Here is a 24,075-nt window from a genome sequence, read left to right as displayed (position 1 = left end):
TTGACTTCAGCAAATCATGGGGTACAGTGACGTAACTTGGTGAGGAGTAAGGGCCAGAGGTTCTCGACCTGATTAGATTTTGAGCGTAAAATATGGTAATTAAGTACCTAATTTGCATAATATATGCGTAATAAGCAAAATACCTTGTGAACAGATTATCTGGAGATCCGTATGGGGTACAGTGACGTAACTTGGTGGGGAGTTATGTGGCAGAGGTACTCGACCTGATTGGATTTTCATGAGGTCAAAGGTCACATACAAGGTCAAAGGTCAACTGAGGTCACCAAATCTTTTAATAATTAATTTTCAACTGTGCATCACAAGGTCACATACAAGGTCAAAGGTCAACTGAGGTCACCAAATCTTTTAATAATTAATTTTCAACTGTGCATCACATATCCCAATAACAGCTTCATCGGTCATGTAATTAAGGAAATATGACGACTTTAAGATAGTCGCTTTCTTTGTAAACTATAGCAAAGTAGCACTTTCAATGAGTGATAACTCGTAAAGGAAGCATCTTTCTGTTTTGATTTATTTGATGAAATAGTTCTTTGGTATTGCCAAATTTGATTTTTCAGCGCAACATACTTTTTCCAATTTCATGAGGTCAAAGGTAACATACAAGGTCAAAGGTCAACTGAGGTCACCAAATCTTTTAATAATTAATTTTCAACTGTGCATCACATATCCCAAAAACAGCTTGATCCGTCATGTAATTAAGGAAATATGACGACTTTAAGATAGTCGCTTTCCATGTAAAGTATAGCAAAGTAGCACTTTCAATGAGTGATAACTCGTAAAGGAAGCATCTTTCTGTTTTGATTTATTACTTTGATGAAATAGTTCTTTGGTATTGCCAAATTTTTGGAAGGTCATTACGGGGTCATCCGAGGTCACTCAGGGGTCATCTGAGGTCAAGTTATTAAAAACTCGTATGGGCATGAAACTTGGTGGGTACAGTCATCATTTAAAGCCAAATTTTTGGAAGGTCATTTTGGGGTCACCAGGGGTCATCTGAGGTCAAATTAGTAAAACTGTCGATGGACATGAAACTTGGTGGGTACAGTCAACATTTAAAGCCACATTTTTGGAAGGTCATTTTGGGGTCACCAGGGGTCATCTGAGGTCAAATTAGTAAAAACTGTCGTATGGACATGAAACTTGGTGGGTACAGTCAACATTTAAAGCCAAATTTTGGAAGGTCATTTCGGGTCATCTGAGGTCAAATTAGTAAAAACTGTTGGATGGACATGGAACTTGGTGGGTACAGTCAACATTTAAAGCCAAATATTTGGAAGGTAATTTCGAGTCACTAGGGGTCATCTGAGGACAAATTAGTAAAAACTCAGATGGGCATGAAACTTAGCACGAGGGGTACAGTCAACATTTAGAGCCAAAATTTTAGAAGGTCATTTCAGGGCCACCAGGGGTCATCTGAGGTCATATTAGTAAAAACTGTTGCATGGGCATGAAACTTGGTGGGTACAGTTACCATCGGCCAGATAATCGTGCCCAGCCGATAACCGCCAAATTCATTTACCTCTCTACCAACAGTTATCGCTAAAGCAGGCGGTCACAAAAGCAGGCGAGACTCGTGGTTCGAGAACCGCCTTGTTTTCATTGGGATCCATAACAAACAGCAGGGGGAAGGATTGGAACATTCTAGACTGTATAAATCCTATTCCCTACTCTGCATAAACAAGTATCAGTGCACGAGACCTGCAGCTTAAAATCTCCTCCGAAGGACAGGTCTCTCATGGTTCATTGACCCAATTCTGTATACACCATACTGGGAATTGAGTTAGAGAGCTCATACACCAAAATCATTGGGTCAGGCAACATAAGTTCTAGTTCTATCTCTTTAAAAAAAAAAATCAAATAATTTATTCCAGTCACAATTTGGAGGAAAACTCAATGTAACATTTTGAATTTTGAATGTTTTAAAGAATAGGTTTTGGGGTATTTTTTGTGATTTTTAAGTTGTGATTTATAGCACATAAACAGCATTAATGTTGTTGGGAGCCAAGTGGAGCCTTTTGTGCAACTTGACCTACCAATGATTGTTATTTGTTGTTTACTTTGTCAGGATGGATGAAAATGATGTCACACAAGGGAGTTGTAGAAAAATCAGGTGAACCAAGTTATTCATTGGGTCATTGTCGAATGTTGAAGCTTTTGCAATGTCATTGCAGCTGATATAGGTTTGGTAAAATTGGCAGAAATAATGTGGTTGGTTTGTTGGTAAACACTAGAGATCTATAAATCAGGAAGTTGATCCAACATGCTTGGATGGTGGACAGAACTAGGTTTCACTTTGGTGATTATTGCACCCCTATTTTACATAGTAGTACCAGGATTAGGTGTTGTAGTCTGCTGATTTCAATGTAGGCCCTACAGTACAGGTGTCAATTTTTTTCCTTATAAATCTGATACTGTATGTATTCTAATTGAACTGTAAAATAGTGACCGAACTCTATCCTAGTTTTTTAGCTTATGAAATTTATTTGAATGGTACAGCCTTCTGAACAGGGGTAGCGTTAACCCCCGATCGGGGGTGAATGACCCTCTAAATTTAAAAAATATTAATTTTTCACCCTCCATATATTGGGAATGTGCAAGCTTGTGGGTGAACTCTGACCCTCTACTTTTGGACCTTACTCCTACCCCTGACTACACTGCAAAATATTTTTCACCCCCGAGATTTAATTTTCACCCCATGTATTTGGATTTTCTGCAAGCTCGGGAGTGAAAAACACGGGAAAACAACCCCCGACTTTCGGGCCTTAATGCTACCCCTGCTTCTGAATGGGCATCTGGACTGGAACAGGGGTTCCCAATAGGCATCCTATAGGCCACAACGGGCCTGCCATGAAGTTGAACACAACATTTTTGTATTTGATTTTGGCCCTCCATGGTCAGCTAGCTAAATTGAGAAACGATGATCTACATGTAGAACCAGATGAAGATTTTGCTTCAGGTCGACTAACTCTGAACACATTTTCTTGTGAAAACGGCCATACCATGTACAAAACATGCATTTTATTCGTGCTCTCATGTTGTTTACTGTCTGTCTGCAATAGGCTTTTCCAGTTGAAATCCATACACCCCCTTGAGCCATGACGTTAATCTCCCACAGTGTGACTGATGGGGTTACCTGGCTGACGATATAACACTCCGATCGCCATGCAATCTACGTGTAGTAGGCCAGTTGGACAACGGAATCGCTACGTGAACGAGCTACCTGGCTGAATGAGTATATCTCCATTTTGAAATCTACCTGGTTTTTCAAGGGGGTGTATGACTTTCAATTGGAATAGCCCAAATAGAAGGATTAGTTTTAACCATCAGTCTGGGGTTTACCAGTGGAGTGCTTTTGGAGAGTTGAATCCGTACCCATACCATTATTAGTCATGTTCAATTCAAATTTTAATTATGCTGGGGGATATGATTTCATCATGACAAGGAACTGAGATCAATTATTCCTGACAGATTTTTTTTTAACTCTTCCAAAAGCATAATGAATGAATCTGATATACATTGAGGGTTGATTGTTTAGGCTATTTTAAAGGGCACCAAAGCACAGTCCAAGGTATTTATATACATCACAAGGCACAAGGCAAACTGCTTGGTGTCTCTGATTATTTTGATCCCTGAACCAAAATCTCACACTAAATGCTAAAATTTATTCTTTCTAAAGCTCTAATAATTAGGCCTATTTATAAGGTGAAATGTGAATATTGCAGTTTTGAGTGTCATCTGTTGCCAGATGGATGTTATCAGCTGTTGTAATGTGATATTTCGCTTTTATAGAAATTTTTTAAAATAATAATGCAAGCGTGTGTGCCAGACTGGTTGCACTATTATTAGGGGGGTCACACATTAGCTCATTAGGTGTCTGCATACGACCCATAAATGAACAATGGCATGTTTTGAGCATAAAAAAATATCAAATTGTTTTCTTCATAGAGACCTAAACATTTTCAAATATTTATTTAGTATTATGTGTAGTTACAAAAAATATTTTTAGGTCTATTGACCTTTTGAATTTTACACGGCGGCTCTGTGAAAGCACCAGATTATTTATCAGCAAAGACCAGTGTCTGGATCCGCAGAAGAAATTAAGAAATTGCCTTAAGAAAGTGAGTTTTTCGACCCGGTGCCGACGATGTAGTGAATTTTAAAGTTACTTTTTCTGAACCATGAGAAATGTATCTTTATTTTGGCACAACTTTTTTTTTCTACGATAAATTTGAAAATTTGATGTTTTTTTTTTCTTTAAACGTGTGTATTTTCCCATAGGAAACGCTGTCCAAGGGTGAAATTTTGATATGATGACTGTAGATGATGAGTTACCCTACTGTGTGCCACATGTGCAATCAAATTGAGCCTCCTTTTTCCTGAATCTCCACAAAAATATCTTTCTTTTGACGTAAACAAGAAATTTCTAGGATGTTGGGTTAAAAATGGCAATATATTGAAACATTTGTTTTTTGGCCATTTTCCTGTGTATTTTCCCATAGAAATTGTTGACCTTACTTGTGAAGTTTTCATATTTTTCCATTTCTGGAGTGTAGTTATCAACATATTATGACCAACTTGTTGTTTTTATCTACTGCAGTGGTCCAACTTGAAGTCCTAGAGTTGTTTTACCTTGAATATGGATGTACAAAGTTGATATTTTTATTCCGAGGGTGTCCGTAACTTGCATGCTGTTTCATTCTGTAGCACTTTTTTACATTGAGCGGCAATTTCCTTGATTTTCTAGATTTTCTAGATTTTTCCCACTTTGGAGGCAATTTCTCACAATATTTTGATGCACATGAAGCTTTTGTTGTTGTTTTTGTGTTTCAACCCAAGGGTTAGAGTTGGCTTAGTGTAAATGCAGCCATTCACAATTCATATTTTTAATCTGAGATTGTCGTAAATCTGCAATTTTATTCTGCAAGGGGTTAAAATGAGAGTGCGATTTATCCTTGATTTTGGTGTTTTAGTCCATATTTGGAGTAATCTTTTTCAAAAACTGAAGCAAATGATGTACCTCTTGACATATCTATGTTGAAAGACTCAGTTATACAGCAACTTTAAGTGAAAATCAGACATAGGAAGCATATAATTTTGATTTTTTTAGTCTTCAAACATGCCATATTGTCGAAAACATGCGTTTTTATCAAAATCATGCTGAAAAACAGCCATTTTTCGAACTTTTAAATTGGCGTAACTCAAAACGCTTTATCCAATTTGAACCATTTAAATTGCTATCTTCATCATTTTGCAAGATGCTTCTGAAAAACTTAATGCCAAACATTTATATTGTAGATAAAAGAATGATGTGACCCCCCTACTATTATGCCCACAGAGTTCAGACTAAATGTTAATGATATTGTCAAACACATGCTGTAAACATTTCGCATTAGAATATACATGTGCGACAATTAAATTATAGTTTAAATTAGGGTTAAAATCTAATATTGGTATCATGGAGTTATTGTACCAGTTGTCATGTGAGTGTAAGCCCAGGTTGATCAGAATATAGGGTCTTGGCCTAGTTAACATTCAAGGAGTGATCAACCGGCCTGCTGGGTGACATCGACATGTTGAGGCCGGGGTTGAGGCAGTCTTGAGTTGTTTCACATGCGTATCTATGTGGCATTGTGCGGGTTACGCCACTCGGGCTCATGATTGGAAGCTATGCCTAAACTGACTTCTCCGTCTTCCTCTACCCTCCGAGATAGAGTGGCTGAGAGGTGGCGGTCATTCGCCGGTCAGCGAACGAAGCTAGCTGTATCTATGCAGTAGTTGCGCCTAATGAAATGTGCACCCGTTGCCGAATCGCTCATAGTAAAAAGGCCAATGGGATTTTGATGGAGAGTACAAAAGGAAACTTTCAATGCCAGTAGCACCTCCTTTGAGCGAGGTGTGAACTACAAAATTGGAAAATGAGTTTTCAAATATCTTGAGATCTGTTCCCATTGCATTCCACAGTTCATGCATACACCCTGAAGTGTAGTTTGTGCAAGGTTGGCAAAACAAATGCCTGCAAAAAATGGATCAATACTAAGAGACCATCCCTTTACCTGGCACTGAAATAAATGTTGGGCTGATCCCTTGCAAGTCTAGACTATTTAGCCTTGGAATGGGATAAGAGGGTATGGTATAAAGTAGATTATTTTCAAGTGAGCAAAATTTTTCACAATTTGAAAAGTGGCATTTGTTTTGCTTGGGGTGAATTCACAGGTATTTTGATGTAAATGGGTGTGATGTAAATGGAAACACCGATTGCTGTTTTGTTATTTTTCCATCATGTTGGTCTCCTTTTGCAACTAGAAAGTGCACCTAAAAATTTACCCCTTTGCTAAAAATTATTCCATCTGATGGGGAGAGAGGGTGTCCTGTACTTTCTGGTCAGGGCTTTGAAGGTCATCCCTTTGTCCACTTGTCCTGAGTGACAGTTATATTATAATGAGGCCATCTTTGTTCTGGGAAATTGACAATTGAAATTATAGGCTTTTGTCTTCTTGTATGGGCAGTGTTTGTTACTGGGATAAATGAAGACATTATGTAGATAATGTAATGGGGAGGATTTACCTTGGTAGGAGAGAAAGTTTTCGTGATGTACAAAGAAACAATTTTCTTGACACAAACTTTGGTCATGAAGTAAATGCCCTTTGAAGGTTTAATATTGTCTGTTTTCATCATGATTAAAGAGTTTTTTGACATTTGGGGATTTTTTTTAAGATTTTGCATTTTTGGTGGGAAATGGCATTTTTAAATCAGGATGCTTTTTTTTTTGTCTCAAATCATATATTCCTAGCAGTCCTACTGTAACATTTAATACCCATGAGAGCTATGTATTGGAGATGAGGCAGTAGGCCATGTATGTATTCATCAGCAGTGGCATAGCCAGTACTTTTTCAGAGGGTGGGCAGGGGGGGGAATGCAACTTTCAAGGGACAAATTTGACCAAAATGGGCTAAAAAGTACACAAAAAAAAGCAATACAGGGGGGGCAAGTCTTCTCACCCTTGGTTACGCCACAGTTCATCAGTAAGAAAGAAAACTTTCCCCAAAGCATAGGCCTAGATGTAAACCAAGAGTGATATGAGGTGTACGCCCTACACAAATGTAAAGTCTGTAGGCCCAAGTATAGTCTGAGACACAAAATTAAGATGTCAAAAGATACATTGCACAAGTTGACTAGCTATTATAAGGCCATTAATGTGAGCTAGGTGATAAGAACCAGATAATCGCAGTAGTGATTTGATGGCATCACATCATAACATCCTCTTAGACGACCGATTATCTTCTCAAAGCGCCACTGATAGACCCATTTCCACGCGCGTATCCTTCCTTTCATGCCGGGTGGCACCCTGCCAGAACCTTGGATAATTTAAGAAATCACCGGTCCATCCACCATCTGCCAGTCAGCAGACCGTTGGATGAGCTATACGATATCCATGACAAGACAGGCAGTTGAGCAGACTCGGCATGCGGGCGGGGTCTCCAGTGTTAGACTCCAGCTGTGATATAGTCTTGCGCATTAGGCTAGGCCTGTAAATTCAGAGTTGGCTGTGTGTGTAGCATGCGCAGGAGTCCGGCAGGATGTAACGATAGTAGGTTTATATAAGAGATAGTATGATTGTCAGGAAGTTAGTAAGCACGTTAGTGTCGATCAAGAAGCATTTCAGTTAGTCATATATTTGGACTAAAATTGTAAACACAGAACTGATATAGTACTGATAGATCTAGCCAGAGTTGGATAGAAAGAATAAAAAGCAGTTGTTTTTGCATCAAGAAGTCTTGTGATAGTTTTTGGGAGTTGGAAGTGACTGCTAAAGCTTGGAATCAGCAGATAGTTTGGTACAGATGAGAATTAGCCGTGGAACTCGAAATAAAAATCTGTAGCTGTGTTATTGATTTTGAAAAGTCGGTGTTACGTTGAAGCATTTTCCACCTGGAACCGATTAGCCTTTGTGGAGAATTGTGAATCATCTTTTTACTCAAAACACTGTCAACTGACTATACCAAGTTACTGATCATTTCTCTTATCTGTTGACTTTTCTTGCCGCTCCGTATATTCACGTCGTAGGATATAATCGAGATGCATCCAGACGAAGCAGTACCGAATGGTACGGTGCCAGAGAAACAACTACCGATCGGCCCTGGAGTGGTAATAAAACTTGCTTCCATGTTTTTTAATCTCTCTCTGTTCATATTGGCAGATTTCTTGTTTTATTCCTTCTAACAGAAATGCCAGTTTTCCGGAAAAATTTCCCGATTTCAGGAAATTTTTTGCTCAGTTTATCCTGTACATACGAGAGTATGGGAGAAGGGGCATTTTTAGACAATTTTTTTAACAGACTGGCATCTCTGCTTGATTTACCACCATATTTTTTGATTGCAGATATCTCGCATGCTGTATTTGCATGTGGTTGACACACCCTATGCTTATATAATTATTATTTGTCAACATTAGTACCCCTGGTTTGTTTTCCTTGTAATTGACACAATCATGTATTATACACTTCCAACCTCTTTGTAGTATGTTTGCAGTACGGTAAATTAAAACTTCCCAAACCAGGAATGATGTGTATTGTTTTGTACCCATTGGAGCTTTGTAAAGGTTAGAAAAGGCAATTTCTGACAACTTTTTTTTAACAATTGATTGTTTTTATTAAAACCTTTTAGACAAGATTTTCAAATATATTTCTGGTACTTGTAATTGATTAAAGGACTTTTACGAGTTGGACAAACTCAAAACTGTAAATTTTTGTCACATTCCCGTACACGTAGTGCTAGATAATGTTAACAATTCTACAGAGAAAAAAAATCCTGTTTGTAAAAATTTGTTAGCTCTTCCATTAAAAAATGAAAACAAATGAATGAAATTTAGACCCAATCCAAGCTTGCTGAGGAAAATACCTTGTTGGATTTTGGGCAATGCAGGTTTTCAAATTTCAAATAAAGAGCAGTAGTAGTGCAAAACTAACAGTATGCAAAGTTTGGGAATACATCAAATCTGTCACAGATGGACAAAATGAACCAATTTTATTGAATACATTATGGCGCTTTGAAAAGATGAATTATATTTACGATGACATTTCAAAATGAAGATGCCATTTGAAAATATATCTGCATCATTAATAATAACAACAACAGAGCAAGCAGCAATGTTATGCCATGTGATTACGAGTATGTCACCGCTCTACTGTCACGGTATAATTGGTTTGGTTTCCATTGGAGTGAATTGACACTGGTCTGCTAAAGAGTTAACAGCCGCTTGACCCAAACGTTGAGAACTTTGCATGCATCATTACGGCAGCGACAAATGGTAAACAGATTACGCTGTAATGCGATCATTGTCGCTGCGCTCGAGTGGTGGGTTGACTTGAAGTTCAGTTTTTGCTGTGCAGTGAGCCCGTTTTTGTTTCTCTCTCACTCATGCAGGGAGCTTAGCTTTACTAATTGTTTTCTGCACATAGGAAGCATGTCGTTTTCATGTAAAAATTATAACGAGAGGAGGGGATGTGGGTTAATTTTGACATTATTTATGCAAGTTTGTTGAGAAATTTGTTGAAAAAATCTCCTTTGTTATGTTATAACTTTGGAGTAAGCCGAGGAGTTGCCCGAAATTACAAAAAAAAAAAAAAAAAAATTGTTTATTTTATTTTTTATTTCAAGAATCCGGGCAGGGAATTTCCTGCACAGGTAATGTAATCTCAGGCGGGCACCCGCAAGCCCGTTAAAAATTCCTGGCTTACTTGGGAGGTTAATCCATCACCTTTGGTATACAATACACATTGTATTTCAGTCAAACTTGCCTTCCGATCTAGAGAAACCCCCAGGTTCCATGTATTAGGGTACCATACTGATCAATGCACCTGCTGCAAAATATTAATCAAGCACCAAAACATAAAAAAATGATTAACAAATATAAAAATGTGTTTTCATACAATTGTTCTTTTCTTGGGATTTGTGGTGTCAGCTTGTTACCACCATCATCAGTTCATTGACTCCTGATGACAGTTGAGAAAATGAATCCATTTGAATGATTTGTCATATCATAGTTGTCAAAAAGTCACAGATTGGAAAGGAAACATGTTGCTGTGCTGTCAGGATTGTGAGGAGGAATAAAAGGAGAGTGCCAAATCTATGTGTTGGCAAATTGGATCTGAGTGAAAGAAAACCTTCCTTTTCTCATTTCCATGTCTGAGTCTTTATGATGACTTGATGTCATGAGGTACACTTTGAAATAACTTTTTGGTGACATACATGTATTGCACCTTAAAAACTTTTACTGATGAAGTTGGCGTACAGTGTTAAATCACTGTTAATGTGTTTTTCATACACTGCAATAAAGCCAATCTTTTAAAATGTAAAATTGCAATTTTTCACCCCACTTCTAAAGATGAAGGTATGCTAACATTCAAGCAAATGTTGGATGCCAAATGTTAGGAGTGCAAATTGCTATTGAATGAGAATATATACATTGTGTAGAGTGCAACAGGTATTGATACAATTACTAGTCATCAAATTAGCGCATTCCTTTGTCCTTAAAGTCCCTAGTTCAAATCTTGGTCATGGTCAGGGTTCAATTTACTTTGAAAATTTACATATCTATTAGCAAAAACATTGGGTGCATGCTAGTATTAAATTCCTAAATGAGAAGACAGTGCAACAGGTGTTGATTGTAGCCATCAAACTAACACATTCCCTAGTTCAAATCTTGGTCATGGTCAGGGTTTGATATACTTTGAAATTACTTGTTTATGAGACACATAACTAGATTTTATGATTTGTTTCCTTTTATTTTTTTTAAATATTGTCTAGGCTTTGTGTACCTGTTTGAATCATAAACAATACCGTATCTGCATGAGAAAGCATGGCAGTATACTTTCATGTAGTAACACACCTGTAGGCTGTAAGAGGAGGGGGTTGAACAATCATCCTCAACCTTATTTCCTTTATTTTATAGTAAAAATGTTCTACACTCTAGAGAGCATAATACTTTAGTACCCTAAAGGTAGAGCTTTGGACCACCACTTGTAACCACAGTTTGTAGTATAATTACCTTTCCATTGGATTAATGAATTATTATAAGAAATCAATATTTTTGTGCAGTTTGAACACACAGAACAACTTCATCCCAAATTCTTCAAAAATAAAGGAATGCCATGAGGTAGAGCTTGGACCACCACTTGTAGAAACCACACTTGTTACATTTCCAGTGGCGTAATGATTTTATCAGAAATCAATATTTTTTGTGCACACTGTTGTGTCCTTTCCATTACTGTTGAGGTATTCCAATAATTATTGTATTTTTTTGGCACAAACCCAGACCAGGTAAACCTTGTCTTGTAATAATCCTAGTAGTTAAGTTAGTGTGTGGTGATAACCTTTGCTGCCCCTTTCAACAGAAGCTTCATCATCATTTGGCACAAGCTCTGGAAAAATAAGTCAAAAGTTCTAGGTGAAATATGGGTTGCCTATTATTTCAGTTACAATGAACAATTTTGGAACAATCAAGCAAATAGTTGTAAAACATTACTGGAAATAACCCAGAAGCTTCATCATTTGGCACAAGTTCCGTAAAAATAGGTCAAAATACAAGTTCTAAGGTGAAATCTGGGTCACGTAATTTCAGTTACAATGAACAATCAGTTGCCAAATTTCTGTAGTAATTTGGGTAAAAATGGAAATCTTGATTCTGATCTCCTTATTTTTTTTCCAGTAATTCCATCCCAATCAATTTGCACAAAGCAAGAGTTGATGATTCCCAAGTAATTCATCCTAGTTATAAAAATTTCCATATTTTGAACTTTGAAGTACCGGTAGTCTTGATAGTAAGAAAGTAGATGTGTGTAGTATTATAGATCAGGGATGTAAATCTTCAGAAAATTTCCTGATTTCAGGACATTTTGCTTGAATCTAACCTGTACAGAGTATCTCTAGGGAAATTCACATTTTCAGGAAATGTTAGAAGCAGTTTCAGAATATTACATCAGTGTTTGTTTTCATCCCTGATAGAAGTAATAACACAATTAATGCATAATGTGTTACACAATGAACATGGATAACATGCGTGCAATAACAATATTCTTGACACGCTGCAGGGATAGCAATGTTCTCACTGACTCCATACATGTAGTACGTGGTTTTGCTAGCATGTATCGCATTTAGTGTCGGCGAGATGAGGCTCTTGATCACTAGTAGAGCGGTCACTGGCCTCGTAACAATGACTGTTCATTCGTCATTCTTGATCACCAGTAGACAGGGTTTGGTGTTTTTGCTGGCAAAAACAATGACAAAGTGGCGAAAACGGGCAAAAACTCATACCCGTCCGTCAGTCAAATATTAAAAAGTAACACAGAAAGCTCATAAATAGTAACATGTGACTTAATTACGGTAATCATTCAACATAGTTTTGTCTCATGAAGTCCTTAAAATGAAAAAAAAATTGTTACAAAAGTGAAATATTGAAAACTTAACCGAAAAACGCGCGGTTAAACCACGGTTTTTTCCACGGTCAGCGAAAACTGCAAACCCTACCAGTAGAGCGGTCAGTGCCGGTCACTGGACTTATATAAATGATCGCTTGTTCCTCATTCATTTATTTGTATTCGAAGATAGGTTGCATCAATAACGTGGTAAATGCAGTGATTAGAAAGCATACAACTTAATTTTATATTTTTCTTCTGTATGTACTGTATGCTTTTCAAAATGATTCTAATTCAGATATTGTTGATCCCCTTGTTCTTTTCACAGAATGACAACCATATGATGGAGAGCAATGGAGTACCCCCAAAACCAGGAGCCGATGGCGGTGATGAGAACCAAGAAAGAGGCAACTGGTCCAACCATGTGGAATTCATGATGTCCTGCGTATCGTATGCTGTTGGTCTCGGCAACGTGTGGCGCTTTCCTTACCTGTGCTACAGCAACGGGGGAGGTGAGTTTCTGTGATTTGTCGCTATTTAATGAAACAGATTTCGGCAAGAATATGGAGGTATCCTACCAAATTCTCATAGATGTTACTTGAATCAAATTAAAGATTCTTAGATTTCTGTGATATCAATTTAGTGCATTTTGAAAGCTAAATCAAAAGCAACATTTGATACTTTCCAAAAATCGACTGATTCCTGCAAATTCCTTTCAAGAATCAATTTGAGCCCTTCATTTTTGCCACAGGATCATTATGTACATTTTTTTTGCTGAAATGGAAAAAAAAACCATGCGAATCAATGTTCATCTTACGTCTTCAAGTTTACAGCAAATCCAGGACACAGCAAGGTGTTATTGGACTATTCCATTTCAAATCCATACACCCCCATTCAGATAACACCTTTTTGAAATTCACACTCATTGTGTGGAAGATTCAAATCGCATCTTCCATTAGGGGTGGGTGTATGGAATTCAAGTGGAATATATCCCAAGCAGGTTTGTACAATGTAGGACATGGTATCATTTTTTTGCAGATAACATGAGGTAAGCTTCTAGAAAAGACCAAATTGTAGGGAAAATAAGTGTATCTGATGTTATTATCACCAAGGGAGAAATGTGGTCGGAGGTACCAGCAGATGTAAACAAATAAATACTCATATAATTCACAATGTTGGCTTAAAACGATCCATTGTTATACCCTTCAAGAAAACAAAACAACGTTTTTGATTTAAGATGATGTTAAATTGTTGTGGATTTTTGGTGGCAACCTGAGAGGAACTGTTTTGTGATGAGATATTATTGCCATATTGCACTAGCTATTTATGCCACTCCCATTGGGACCGGAATGAACGCTGGTTTAGTACATGAATGAATGTAAAGTACTGTGTGATAGCTGGTGTGTATGTTGTTAAAGGGAAGGAATATTCCCATAGAGGAGTTTCACAATAGCCAGATTATGTAATAAATATTTGCCTTTAAATATAATTATGTAAATCCACAATTTGCTTCTAAACTTGAGCATTTGTAAAGTTTGGTCAACAACTTAAACAGGATCATAGGCTGAAATAATAACTCTGCACAGAAAATTTGCATCTTAACTTTTCTAAAGTTTGGTCAAGTACAAATACTAGCAGCTCTCTTGAAGGAGTCGTGGTGGTTTCTACTCCTAAAGGCTAGCCAAACACTTTATTCCAAAAATCAAACTGAATTGCTAGAAAGTCACGAATGTTGCCTAAATGACTCTGCAATTGTGTGCATGGCATGTAATGTTCTGACACATTAAATCGTTGGAAATGAAACATACTCGGGAAGGATGTTTAATGTTAAGGTGTAGAAATATGAATCCCAAGTGTATTGGCATATAATATTGCATATTGGCGGGTTCTTGGAGATAACCCAGTCCCCGGCGGAATCGGGTGTCTTGAGGGGGAAGGGGAAGAGTTCAACTGAATGACTGACTAACTACTCCTCTTTAGACATTGTCTTTTAAAGTTCAGAAGTTGAAAAGGAAAGTCAGGAACTGGGAAGAGTTATAGCACAGCAAAGAAAACAGTTTTCCTCTTCATATAATACTTTGTTTTTGAAAGGTTTTACATGACTAGCTGCTCGTTAAAAGTTCATAAGTTGAAAAGGAAAGGCAGAAACTGGAACGAGTTAAAGACATACATTTTAAATGTCTAGGCCTTTTTTTTTAATAAAAACATTATTTCCATTTATTTTAAAAGTGAACTTGTACAAGATTGCATACTTTTTGCACTGCAGTCAGAGGTGAATGTTAACTGTTCCAGAATATTTAGGAAAGCCCCAGCCTCTCCAACATAACCACAAATGGCATAAAATTTTTACATTATTGCACTTAATAGTTGAACTTGAAAGTCATCAACATGACTGAGGAGATCCCCCAAGGAGGGGACAAAAGCCCAGGTCGGGGTATCAAGGGATTTAAATCGCTATGGTAACAAGTTTGCTGGAGCATGGGCAACCTGGCTCATGCTCAGCTGATCAGCTGATCCTTTCATGAGGCATAGTTGTTGTTTAGGAGATGTTTGGATATTTTTATGAGGCTGGGTCCCTAGTTAGAATACAATGGCGATTTGCTGGGTTTGTTCATGTTTCTTTACACCTGTGAATTCCTTCAAGGAGCTGTGACAAACCTCGCTTCTGAATTGTAGTTGGCAGTTATGTTGGCATTGTGTTCACAAAATGTGGGCTGATCATGCGGTGAAAAGCTAGGGGTGATGGGAACGCGAGGCCGAGGCTAAGCAAATTGCTGCTTTAGCCCCCTGACAACTGCTGTGGTCTTTCTCTCAGCTTTTCTGATTGGTTGATTGAAGATATATTCATCTGAGTGACCCAATTAAAACACAGCTTACAGAAATTAAGCTCAATCCTACCAATTTCTTACCATGTTGCTGATTGGCTCAATAAATCATAATAGTCTTCTTGTAACCAATCAGTGGTAAGACTCATGGGGTTAATAATACTCACTTGAAAAAAAGAATTTGGCATTGCTAAAATGGCTAAAACAATGCAAATCCTTCGGATTTTATTTATTTATTTATTTGGCATTCGTTAGATAATTTGCATGCAGTTTGTGCATGACTGTTATGTAGGTCAATGCATGGCAACAAAGACTTGGATTTATAAAATGACTAATGTAATCTCATCTTGGGGAAAACAAAGCGAGTCAACTGTCTCTTAGTGCTGAGTAAAAAAACTAATTTTTTTTTGACAAGTTTGAATTTGTGGACTCTCTTCTCCCCGTCCTCCTCTTTCCCTTCCTCCTTTCCTTTCCTCCTTTACCAAAGTCCCTGATAATAGCTCTGCATGCTATATCACGATTATTTCACAAGACTGTTCCACTAGGCTGAATAGTGAAAGAAAAGACTCACTGCCAAAAGCCTTGAGCATTGAAAGATTTTGTTCCCTCCTTTCAGGAAGACATCGTTCGATACCAAGAAATGAATACCTGGGCTGGCTTTACCTGTTGCACAACCAGACAGATACCTACTATAAGCTGAAGCTAGACTATAGTTCGGGGGTTTAGGGCAAGAAAGACCTATCTGCAATAGCTGCCTGATAGGAAATTTGACAATTTTACATTCTATATTGTACACAATCTGAAAATATTACATCCTGCAGCAATTGCAAATCAGGCTTTCTTGCGCTAAGCCCCAGAGTTGTGAGGCATTTTGTTGGGATATTTAAACTGGAACACCATTTCTCTGAAATGTTATGCCCATGTGATTTAATGGTTCAAATGATTTGTTTGTTACACTGTTATTCTTGCTCCATTTACCTGGCCCTTGAGTTGCAGGAGATCATTCACCTCGAGGCGAAGATACTATGGGTTTGGAAATGATGCATTGAACGGCACATAACTCTGTATTTAACTATTTCTAGGCAAATGAGCAATGTTGGCTTTTAAGAACAGTCACCTCGTGGCAAAGATGCGATCAAATGAAATTTTATGTGAAAGAAATTGTACAATTTCAACAGTTTTCAATTCATGATGAAAATTTTGTTGCAAATAGATAGCGCAAAGACTATTTAAAAAATGTTTGAATCAAGAGTTGATTTCTCTAAATATTTTAGATTCTGCACCATAATTTAAAAGAAGCAAATGATTCAGGACTGCAAAATTCTGTTGAATCAAAAATTTATTCTCTCACTGGTCCCCGATCAACAATTCTAATAATATTTTTTGGGCTGATCATATAAAGCCATAAATCATAATGGCCAGAGCATGTTTTGAACTTCAACATGTACTTTTGCCCACAACATGGAAGATTATGAAACTTGTGGTAGGGTCTATGGTTCAAGGAGGCCTTTACAATGTACCTGCAATCACCAATAGCTGCCCTATCTAACAATGTTTGCTTTCTATATTGCACACACACAAATTGATACCTGGCAGCTATTCCAGTAAGGGTCTTGCAAAGGTCACAGAAGCTTGTGCAGATCAATTGGTGTAGCAGCAACTTTTGAACAAAAAATGTTTCATAAACAGATGTGTTTTTGTCACCCAATTTGATATAATTATTTGATTGTGTAATCTTTCGTGTCACCCGGCTTGTAGCGATGGGATCGGCGTCTCATCCAAGTAAAGCTCATGCACCAACATAGTCTCGTTTCAAATAAGCATTCGCCCCAATTCGACAAATTTAGCTCGTACTCATGACCTAAAGTTGTGGGGTATGAGTTTTTGTACCTAACCCATTCAAAGAACTTCACACAATGATGAATGAGCATGCTTGAGACACTGCAAGATGCGATCATCATCCAGGGACACCGTTTAGTTCTTAGAATTGGCTGACCGCTGAAAGGCGATAACTAAATTGCTCTTTATCTGAAATTGTCCATTCCCGCCATTCTTACTTATGCCGTTATGCCCTTCAATTCAGCAGATCATACTACATGTAATGTAATATTTCCCCAAAGAACTCTTAGTATAGGAAACTATCGGTTTAAAAATTGAATATATTTAATCACTTCTTGATGCTATAATAATGAGGGGAAATTATGGTTGTAGATATTTAAGCTCTATGCGTGGGTGGCTATTCAGAGACGGAAAGCAATTTAAAAAAAAAGTGAAATTTAATGACACGTTCCATATGGTAAAACAGAAATATTCAGTAAACAAAACATGCCTGTGTTATATAAAATTATGAAATTTTAATTTGAAAAATCTGGTATTGATGTCTCTTTTTCCCAATATTAGCTGTATCCGCGTCACTGTTAGTATTGAAAAAAGAAACGTGTGTTATTAATGATGTTTACAAATGAAAAATGTGTTCACATTAATCCCTCGGTTACGTCAATCGGTGTATTTTCTCACCATAACACCAAGCTGCCCTGATTTTTCCAAAAGAGGATGTATTTACGTACGTGTTTGCGTTCAGTGTGATCAATAAACGCACAGGTTGTGCCATCTGTTGCGTAGCTATTGATCAGAGATGAGGAGCCAGAAAGGTCTCCTCTCCATTGGCAAAGTTCAGTAACTTTCATTTACAAGCATAGCTCAAAAGTTTGCCTCCTGTTTTTAGAGAAGGAGTTTTTGTACCCAACCTATTGGAAGGTTATTCTTTGGATGTACAGGTTAGATGGGGTTAGGGAACTGCTTCTGAGGGATGAGAATGTTTGTTAGTGACTGAGGTATCTCTTTTGTTGCAAACGGATGGATTTGTTAGTGTTTTGGCGCAAAACATGGTAACCAAAACATACAATTTGATATCAATATTTGGAATGTATTAATATTATTATTATTATTATTATTATTTTTTTTTTTTTACTTGTCATACTGTTTTCGTCCAACACCAGATGACCATTATAATAATGCAAATTTTACAGAGTATATTGACAGGCCCTCTCTGACACTACAAAATCCACCCAGCGTAATCACGCTGATGTTCTCAAACTAGTTACCAAAACGCCTACAATGTTGTGAATTCCATGCTTAATCCCACCCCAGTGTATTTTCAAAATCTCATTATTTGATGCTTCAAATATAACTTGGTTGAACACATTTGCATTTTAAAATACCAGCAAAATTTTGCTGTTACGGTGTAATAAAAATTTACAGGCCTGTACGTGGAAAGCTCCAATTTGTCAATGCTGTGTGCACATTCCATGGTAATTTAGGCCAATAGATTTTTTGTACAAATTAAAAGTCAATCGACTTATTTCCTATTTTCTGTGTAAATCGGATGCAGATTAAAGACCTAACTTTTAGGCATAGTCAATGCGGATTCCTAGTTCTGTGTAAATCCTGTCGATGCATATTAGTAATCCTGGGTAGTAGACTTTTATCTCTTTAGTCTGGATTAGCTGTCAAGCTAGACCAGTCACTCACAATACATACGTACTTTCTGATGCAATACCACTTCTACTATCAGCAACTTGAGGTTTCCAAAAGTGCCCTTTAGTAGCCCAATTTTTAGTGAAATTATGAGATTTTCAAAATTTTTGGTCCGTTTCAGTGTGTACATGTATACTGTGCCTCGAACAAGGAACATTTACTTTTTCCATCCACGAATAGAACAAGTCTAAAAATGTCCGCATAAAATTAACCCAATTTTGTGCGACCTCAAATTTGTGAAGAGCCGGTAATGGATAAAACAGAATGTGAATCTCCTCTAAATTTCCCGATCATAGAAAGTCGTGTATAAATCAAAGTCCACAAGTTTTTTCATAAAAGGTGAAATTTGATTCAAAATAAAAAATATGGTTAAATACCCATTAGCAGATTCTGGCCATTTTAATTATAATATTAGAGAGAATGGAACTTTTTGGGTATGGTTTTGTGAATTATTGTGCGAATCTGGGACTGGTACGGAATAGTCGGGGGATTGTTGCCGCAGAAGGAAGTATTGGGTTATTATAATTTTACTGCTCACGAAATAATTAATCATAAAAATCATCATTTACAAGACTTGGGTGAATGATTAAAAATGCAATAAAAACCTAATTCTTGTCTTATTTTACAAGTCGCATAAATACTGTAGCATTAATTTGCACTTGCAGACTGTCTATTAAATAACTTGAAAAGTTATAAAAGCGCTCAAATAGCACCAAGTGATCAATGTTTGAACCAAGCATGTTGATAAGCCCTGCCATATTGATGCACCTAGACTTGGTAGTACTTTAAAATGTACACGTAGACCATAGATCAGCCAGTTATTCTCTGTGTGCTGACGGTCCTAGACTCAAAATATCAAAAGCTATCTCAAGAACCACTGAACCAATTATACATTGTTTGTTTTTGTACTCATTTTCATGCATTTTTCATGCTAATTTCAATTATGGTCATGAAAATGTACAATTCGGAAATTTTGAATTTGAAAAGAAAATTTTGAACTTGTCGTAGCTGCAGCCAACACCGGTGTGAAGAGGGTTAATGCATTAATATACAGCAATCAGGGGCCGTATTGGTCATCCCTCGTGTTCTGTTTTTTTAATCCAGCGTTGGGAGAAGCGCCTTGAGGTTTAAAATGAAACTATAGTACTAAGTATGGACTTGAACCGTGGCGAATGGAGAGCTTGACCCATTTCTGATCATGTGGATAGAGCGTGGTTAGCTACCAGAAAACAGATGGAATTGTCATCATGTGATACCGGTATTCAACATCCATCTCTCTATTAATATTATCATCATCATCTTCATCATGTTCATCTTCATCATCTTTGGTTTTAGCGGCATGGCCATGACCATGTGGTATTACAAGGGTATCACTTGCATGTTGTGATGTTATTTAAAGCCAATCTCAAAGGTGAAACATGCAAAGTATTGTATCAGATACTTTGTTCAGGCATTTTAAAATGAATCAATTCCAAGGTCATAAATAATATCTAGGCCCAGGCCCTTCTAAATTTTAAAAAACAGTGTTTACATCTGAAGTGGAAACATTTTGTCAAAGCGTTAGTGAAAATGGTTGTAAACAGAAAGATTCTTGTGAATAAAAAAAAAAAAAAAAATATATTGGAAGTTAACAAATCAATTGAACTTGTAAAATGTTACGAGAAATTATGATCCAAAAACCGGCATCTCGCCGTAAATGGAGAAAAGTAGAGCGAAGAACTGTGTCTTATGTTGAGATCCTTGAAAACGAGAGAACTTTTGATGTGTTTACTAAATGTCATTAGAAACAAGCACGTATTACAAGTGACAGCGGTTCAAGTGACGGGAAAACGCCTGACAAAATTGACAAGCCAATCATTAGCCTCATATCCTGGACCGATTACGAGATTGGCAGTGTGCGTTTCCTTTGTCATCATTCGCTAATGCAATGCATGAATAACAAGGCAATGGAACCCGAAAGCGGGTCTGGGAAGTATCGGCCCCGATGAAGGTATGAACCAAAATGGTTGCAACCCCAGTGGCACAGTTCAGTTAGGTGCACAGCGCAGCTGAAGGGAGTATCCCATATTCCCATCATGTAATTATTGTAGTGTAGCTTCTTGTTCCAGAGCAAATGTGTACTAAAAAAATCGGTAAGAGCCTACTAGATATTGAGAGCTATGTATAGAACCTTTCAAATAAAAGTCTCTAAGCACCCGATTTATTTTTGTTACTATGATTAATTTTGATATGGAAAAAGTGAAAAATGCATCCTTTTTTTTTTGTTCTTGCCAGCTGGAACTGTTTTTGCCAAGTGGAAAAAAACACTGTTAAGACCACGGCAAAAATCTGCGACCCCTGACTAAAGTCTTAGCTACCTTGTTTGAATGAACTTGAAATGAGGAAGTTTGTACATTTTCAAAATTAATGAATGGCTTTGTAAGCTGAATTTGGCAAATTGTCAGAGAAGGGCGGTGCTCATTTGTGATGAAAAGTATGATTTTACAATTACAAGTGTCCTACTTTGATTATAATGCAGGAACAAACAAAATAAGAAACGGTTACGTGCGAAATTGGACGAAAACAAATATGATTAATCGCATGCGAGGATTATCAGCAGTAGGAGACGCACTTGCCCTGATTTCAAAGTCAAATGACTCTGGTGTCTGACGCTTCAAGTTTCTAAATATACATAAAGACACAGAGCGAAACTAGGACTCTCCCTATCATGTGCTTCATCGCGATGCCTATCATACGATCATAAATGAAGGGTGGGATGTCCCGGGTCATGTTTGATTTACGCACCTGCCCAACTCCATTACGCTCATTTTTCCGTAATTCAAATTGAGAGGTGGGATGTGCACTATGTATGTTGGTATCACACTACCAAGCAGAGTGAATTATTTGGGTCATCGTGCCGCCGTGATGACGTACACAACTTTGGTTGTGGGCAAGGGAGGTATGCTAGCTAGTTGGCTTGGCATATTGACAGGCATTGTATGCATGCATAGTACTGTAATCTAGCGCAATTTTTTACTGGTATTAATATTCGCAAATTTTCCAGTTTCAAGTTTTTTCGCATTTTCTTTAATAATAAAGTGATCTAATCTTTTTGCAGCTTCTAAGACATCTAAGAATCTTTTCTTGTGAGACTGCTTATTTAATGAACCCTGACAAGGGTGAAAAGAAATACCTTGCTAAAATTTCCGCGCAGTACAGGAGTATAATATCGGCATCATTGAGGTTGCATGCGATGCTTCATCAGCATGTCTATTTTAAGCATTTTGAGGCTACATGAGGAATTTACAATGCTCTCACATTTATGCAATGTAAATGTGCAATATTAGTGTGTTCGTACAACTCCAGATTGTCAGAAAATTAACCAAAATGAAAATAGATTTTTTTTATCTTTCCACAAGATATAAAATAGATTTTGTAGGATGCTAGTTTTATGCTTGGAATTACAATGTAACGGTTCAAATAGCAGTCCAATATGCAGGTTTTATTTATGCTTGGGAATGGATTACATTGTAACGGTTCAATTAGCAGTTGGTATGTTAATATTATTAAAAGGATAAAAAGGACATTGTACACGTTGGCGACCTTTTTGTTTTGGCCGAAGAGAAACACTAACTGCCCACGTCAGGGACCCGATTTACATAATTATTATAGCCCAAGTTTGTTTACTAACATCCGACATAACAGACACCCCCTCGAGTTATGAAAGCGCTGCCATATCCGCCGTCTAAACCAAGCATACATTTTGCAAATCTCTCGCGGCCTTTTTCGCATAAGGTGACAGGATATGACCATAATTTACTAATTAAAAATTTATGGTAATTAATAGAAGAGTGGATCCTCCAAAGATGTCGAGGGTAAATCAGTTTGTAATATTGAGTTGGTAGTGTGGTGTATGTCGGAAATATGAGACGGGTAGCGGTAATAGCCGGTAGCATGAGAGCGGCTACCTCTGGTGATAATCCATTAGGATCGCTTAGTCTGGGCAATAGCACCACTGCTTTATGCTCACCTAGTTGGAAGCCTCTGTATTAATACAATCCGGAAAAGAATTACCCAGTAGATGTTATTTTATTACCCGGTACCCTAATTTTAACCAGGACGTGTTTTATGTGATGTTACCTAATAATTAAGCAGAAACTATTTTACGAGTCATTTTACTTAACTCCCAATAATGGCTGGTAAAGTGCGCTTTTATATGGCGACATTTATGCGTCTTGTGAAACTTGATCCACATTATGTCGCATAAAATGGAAAATTACAGCGACTAAATAATAATTAGTGGCGATGATAAGAAGAATGAGAAAAGGATATTTTCCTTGTTGAGAATTGTACAGATCTTTTGATCACTGTAAATGGGGAGGGGAAAAAGATTCCATGTTGGGGTCCATTGTTGACAGTGTGAGCTATAAATGGATAGGTTTGGGCTTTAAAAAAAGGTTGTCAGACTTCTGTAATATGAAAACGGACATATCACATCCTATAAAGCAGGCCACTTAGACGAGTGATCCTGTCAAATTTGAGACCCCCTCCCCAAGTGACGCTGGGATGATGACAAGTGCCTCTGATGACATGGATGTATGTCTCGCCATAACCGGTCAAAACCTGGATATTTGGCACGTTTTTTTTTCGTGAACAACGTAGGGAGTTTGGGTTAAACAGCAGTTGGCGGAAAGAGTGTCCCACCTTGGTAAAAAAAAGCGGAAGATAATGTTTCGGAGACTACTTACGACGTAGGGGGTTTCTGATTAGTACATAGGGGGTTCCTGATTAGTAGCAATGTCAGGGAAGTACAGACTTGTCATATACTTGGCCGGCAAACTTGATTTCCTTGAAAAATTGCATTTTCGTACAGTTTTGTATCAAAACTGATCTGTTATGATTGACACCTATGCTTTCAAACATCAAAACAGATTCATGAAAGAAATCAGAAGTGCAAAGTCAACAACATGGAATACATTTTGTAAGATAAAGGATAACCATTACCCTCACCCCCGCTCAAGACTTGAAGCCCACCCCAGCTGAGGTGAGCAGAGAAAAGATCTAACCACTTCGCCCTCAGTCTCTCGCCCTTCCTACATGTACCAACTTTCAAATTGACAGTCTGCTCAAGAGGGGGAGCCCACCCCAGCTGATAAGGAGAAAGTATGTCCACCCACCTCGCCCTTCCCAACCAACTTTCAACTTGACAGGTTTCTCAGGAGGAGCCCACCCCATCTTAGATGAGGAGAGAAAAAAGGTCACCCCACCCACCCCCACTCTTGCAGCCAGCTTTCACAT

At 37.6% G+C, this 24,075-nt stretch overlaps 1 protein-coding gene across 1 annotated transcript in view; it reads left to right on the top strand.

Moving 5' to 3' along the window:
- LOC140146098 (sodium- and chloride-dependent glycine transporter 1-like) overlaps positions 1-24,075 on the top strand; it is a 71,427-nt gene that overhangs the window by 21,615 nt on the left and 25,737 nt on the right. The window contains 2 exon segments of the mRNA XM_072167851.1: positions 8,089-8,169; positions 12,765-12,948. Coding sequence (XP_072023952.1) covers positions 8,089-8,169; positions 12,765-12,948 — 265 coding nt within the window.

The sequence above is a fragment of the Amphiura filiformis genome, chromosome 2, assembly GCF_039555335.1.
Source record: "Amphiura filiformis chromosome 2, Afil_fr2py, whole genome shotgun sequence".
NCBI classification, from domain to species: Eukaryota; Metazoa; Echinodermata; class Ophiuroidea; order Amphilepidida; family Amphiuridae; genus Amphiura; species Amphiura filiformis.
The sequence above is the reverse complement of the archived record's forward strand: the minus strand, read 5'-3'. Positions and strand labels throughout refer to the sequence as shown.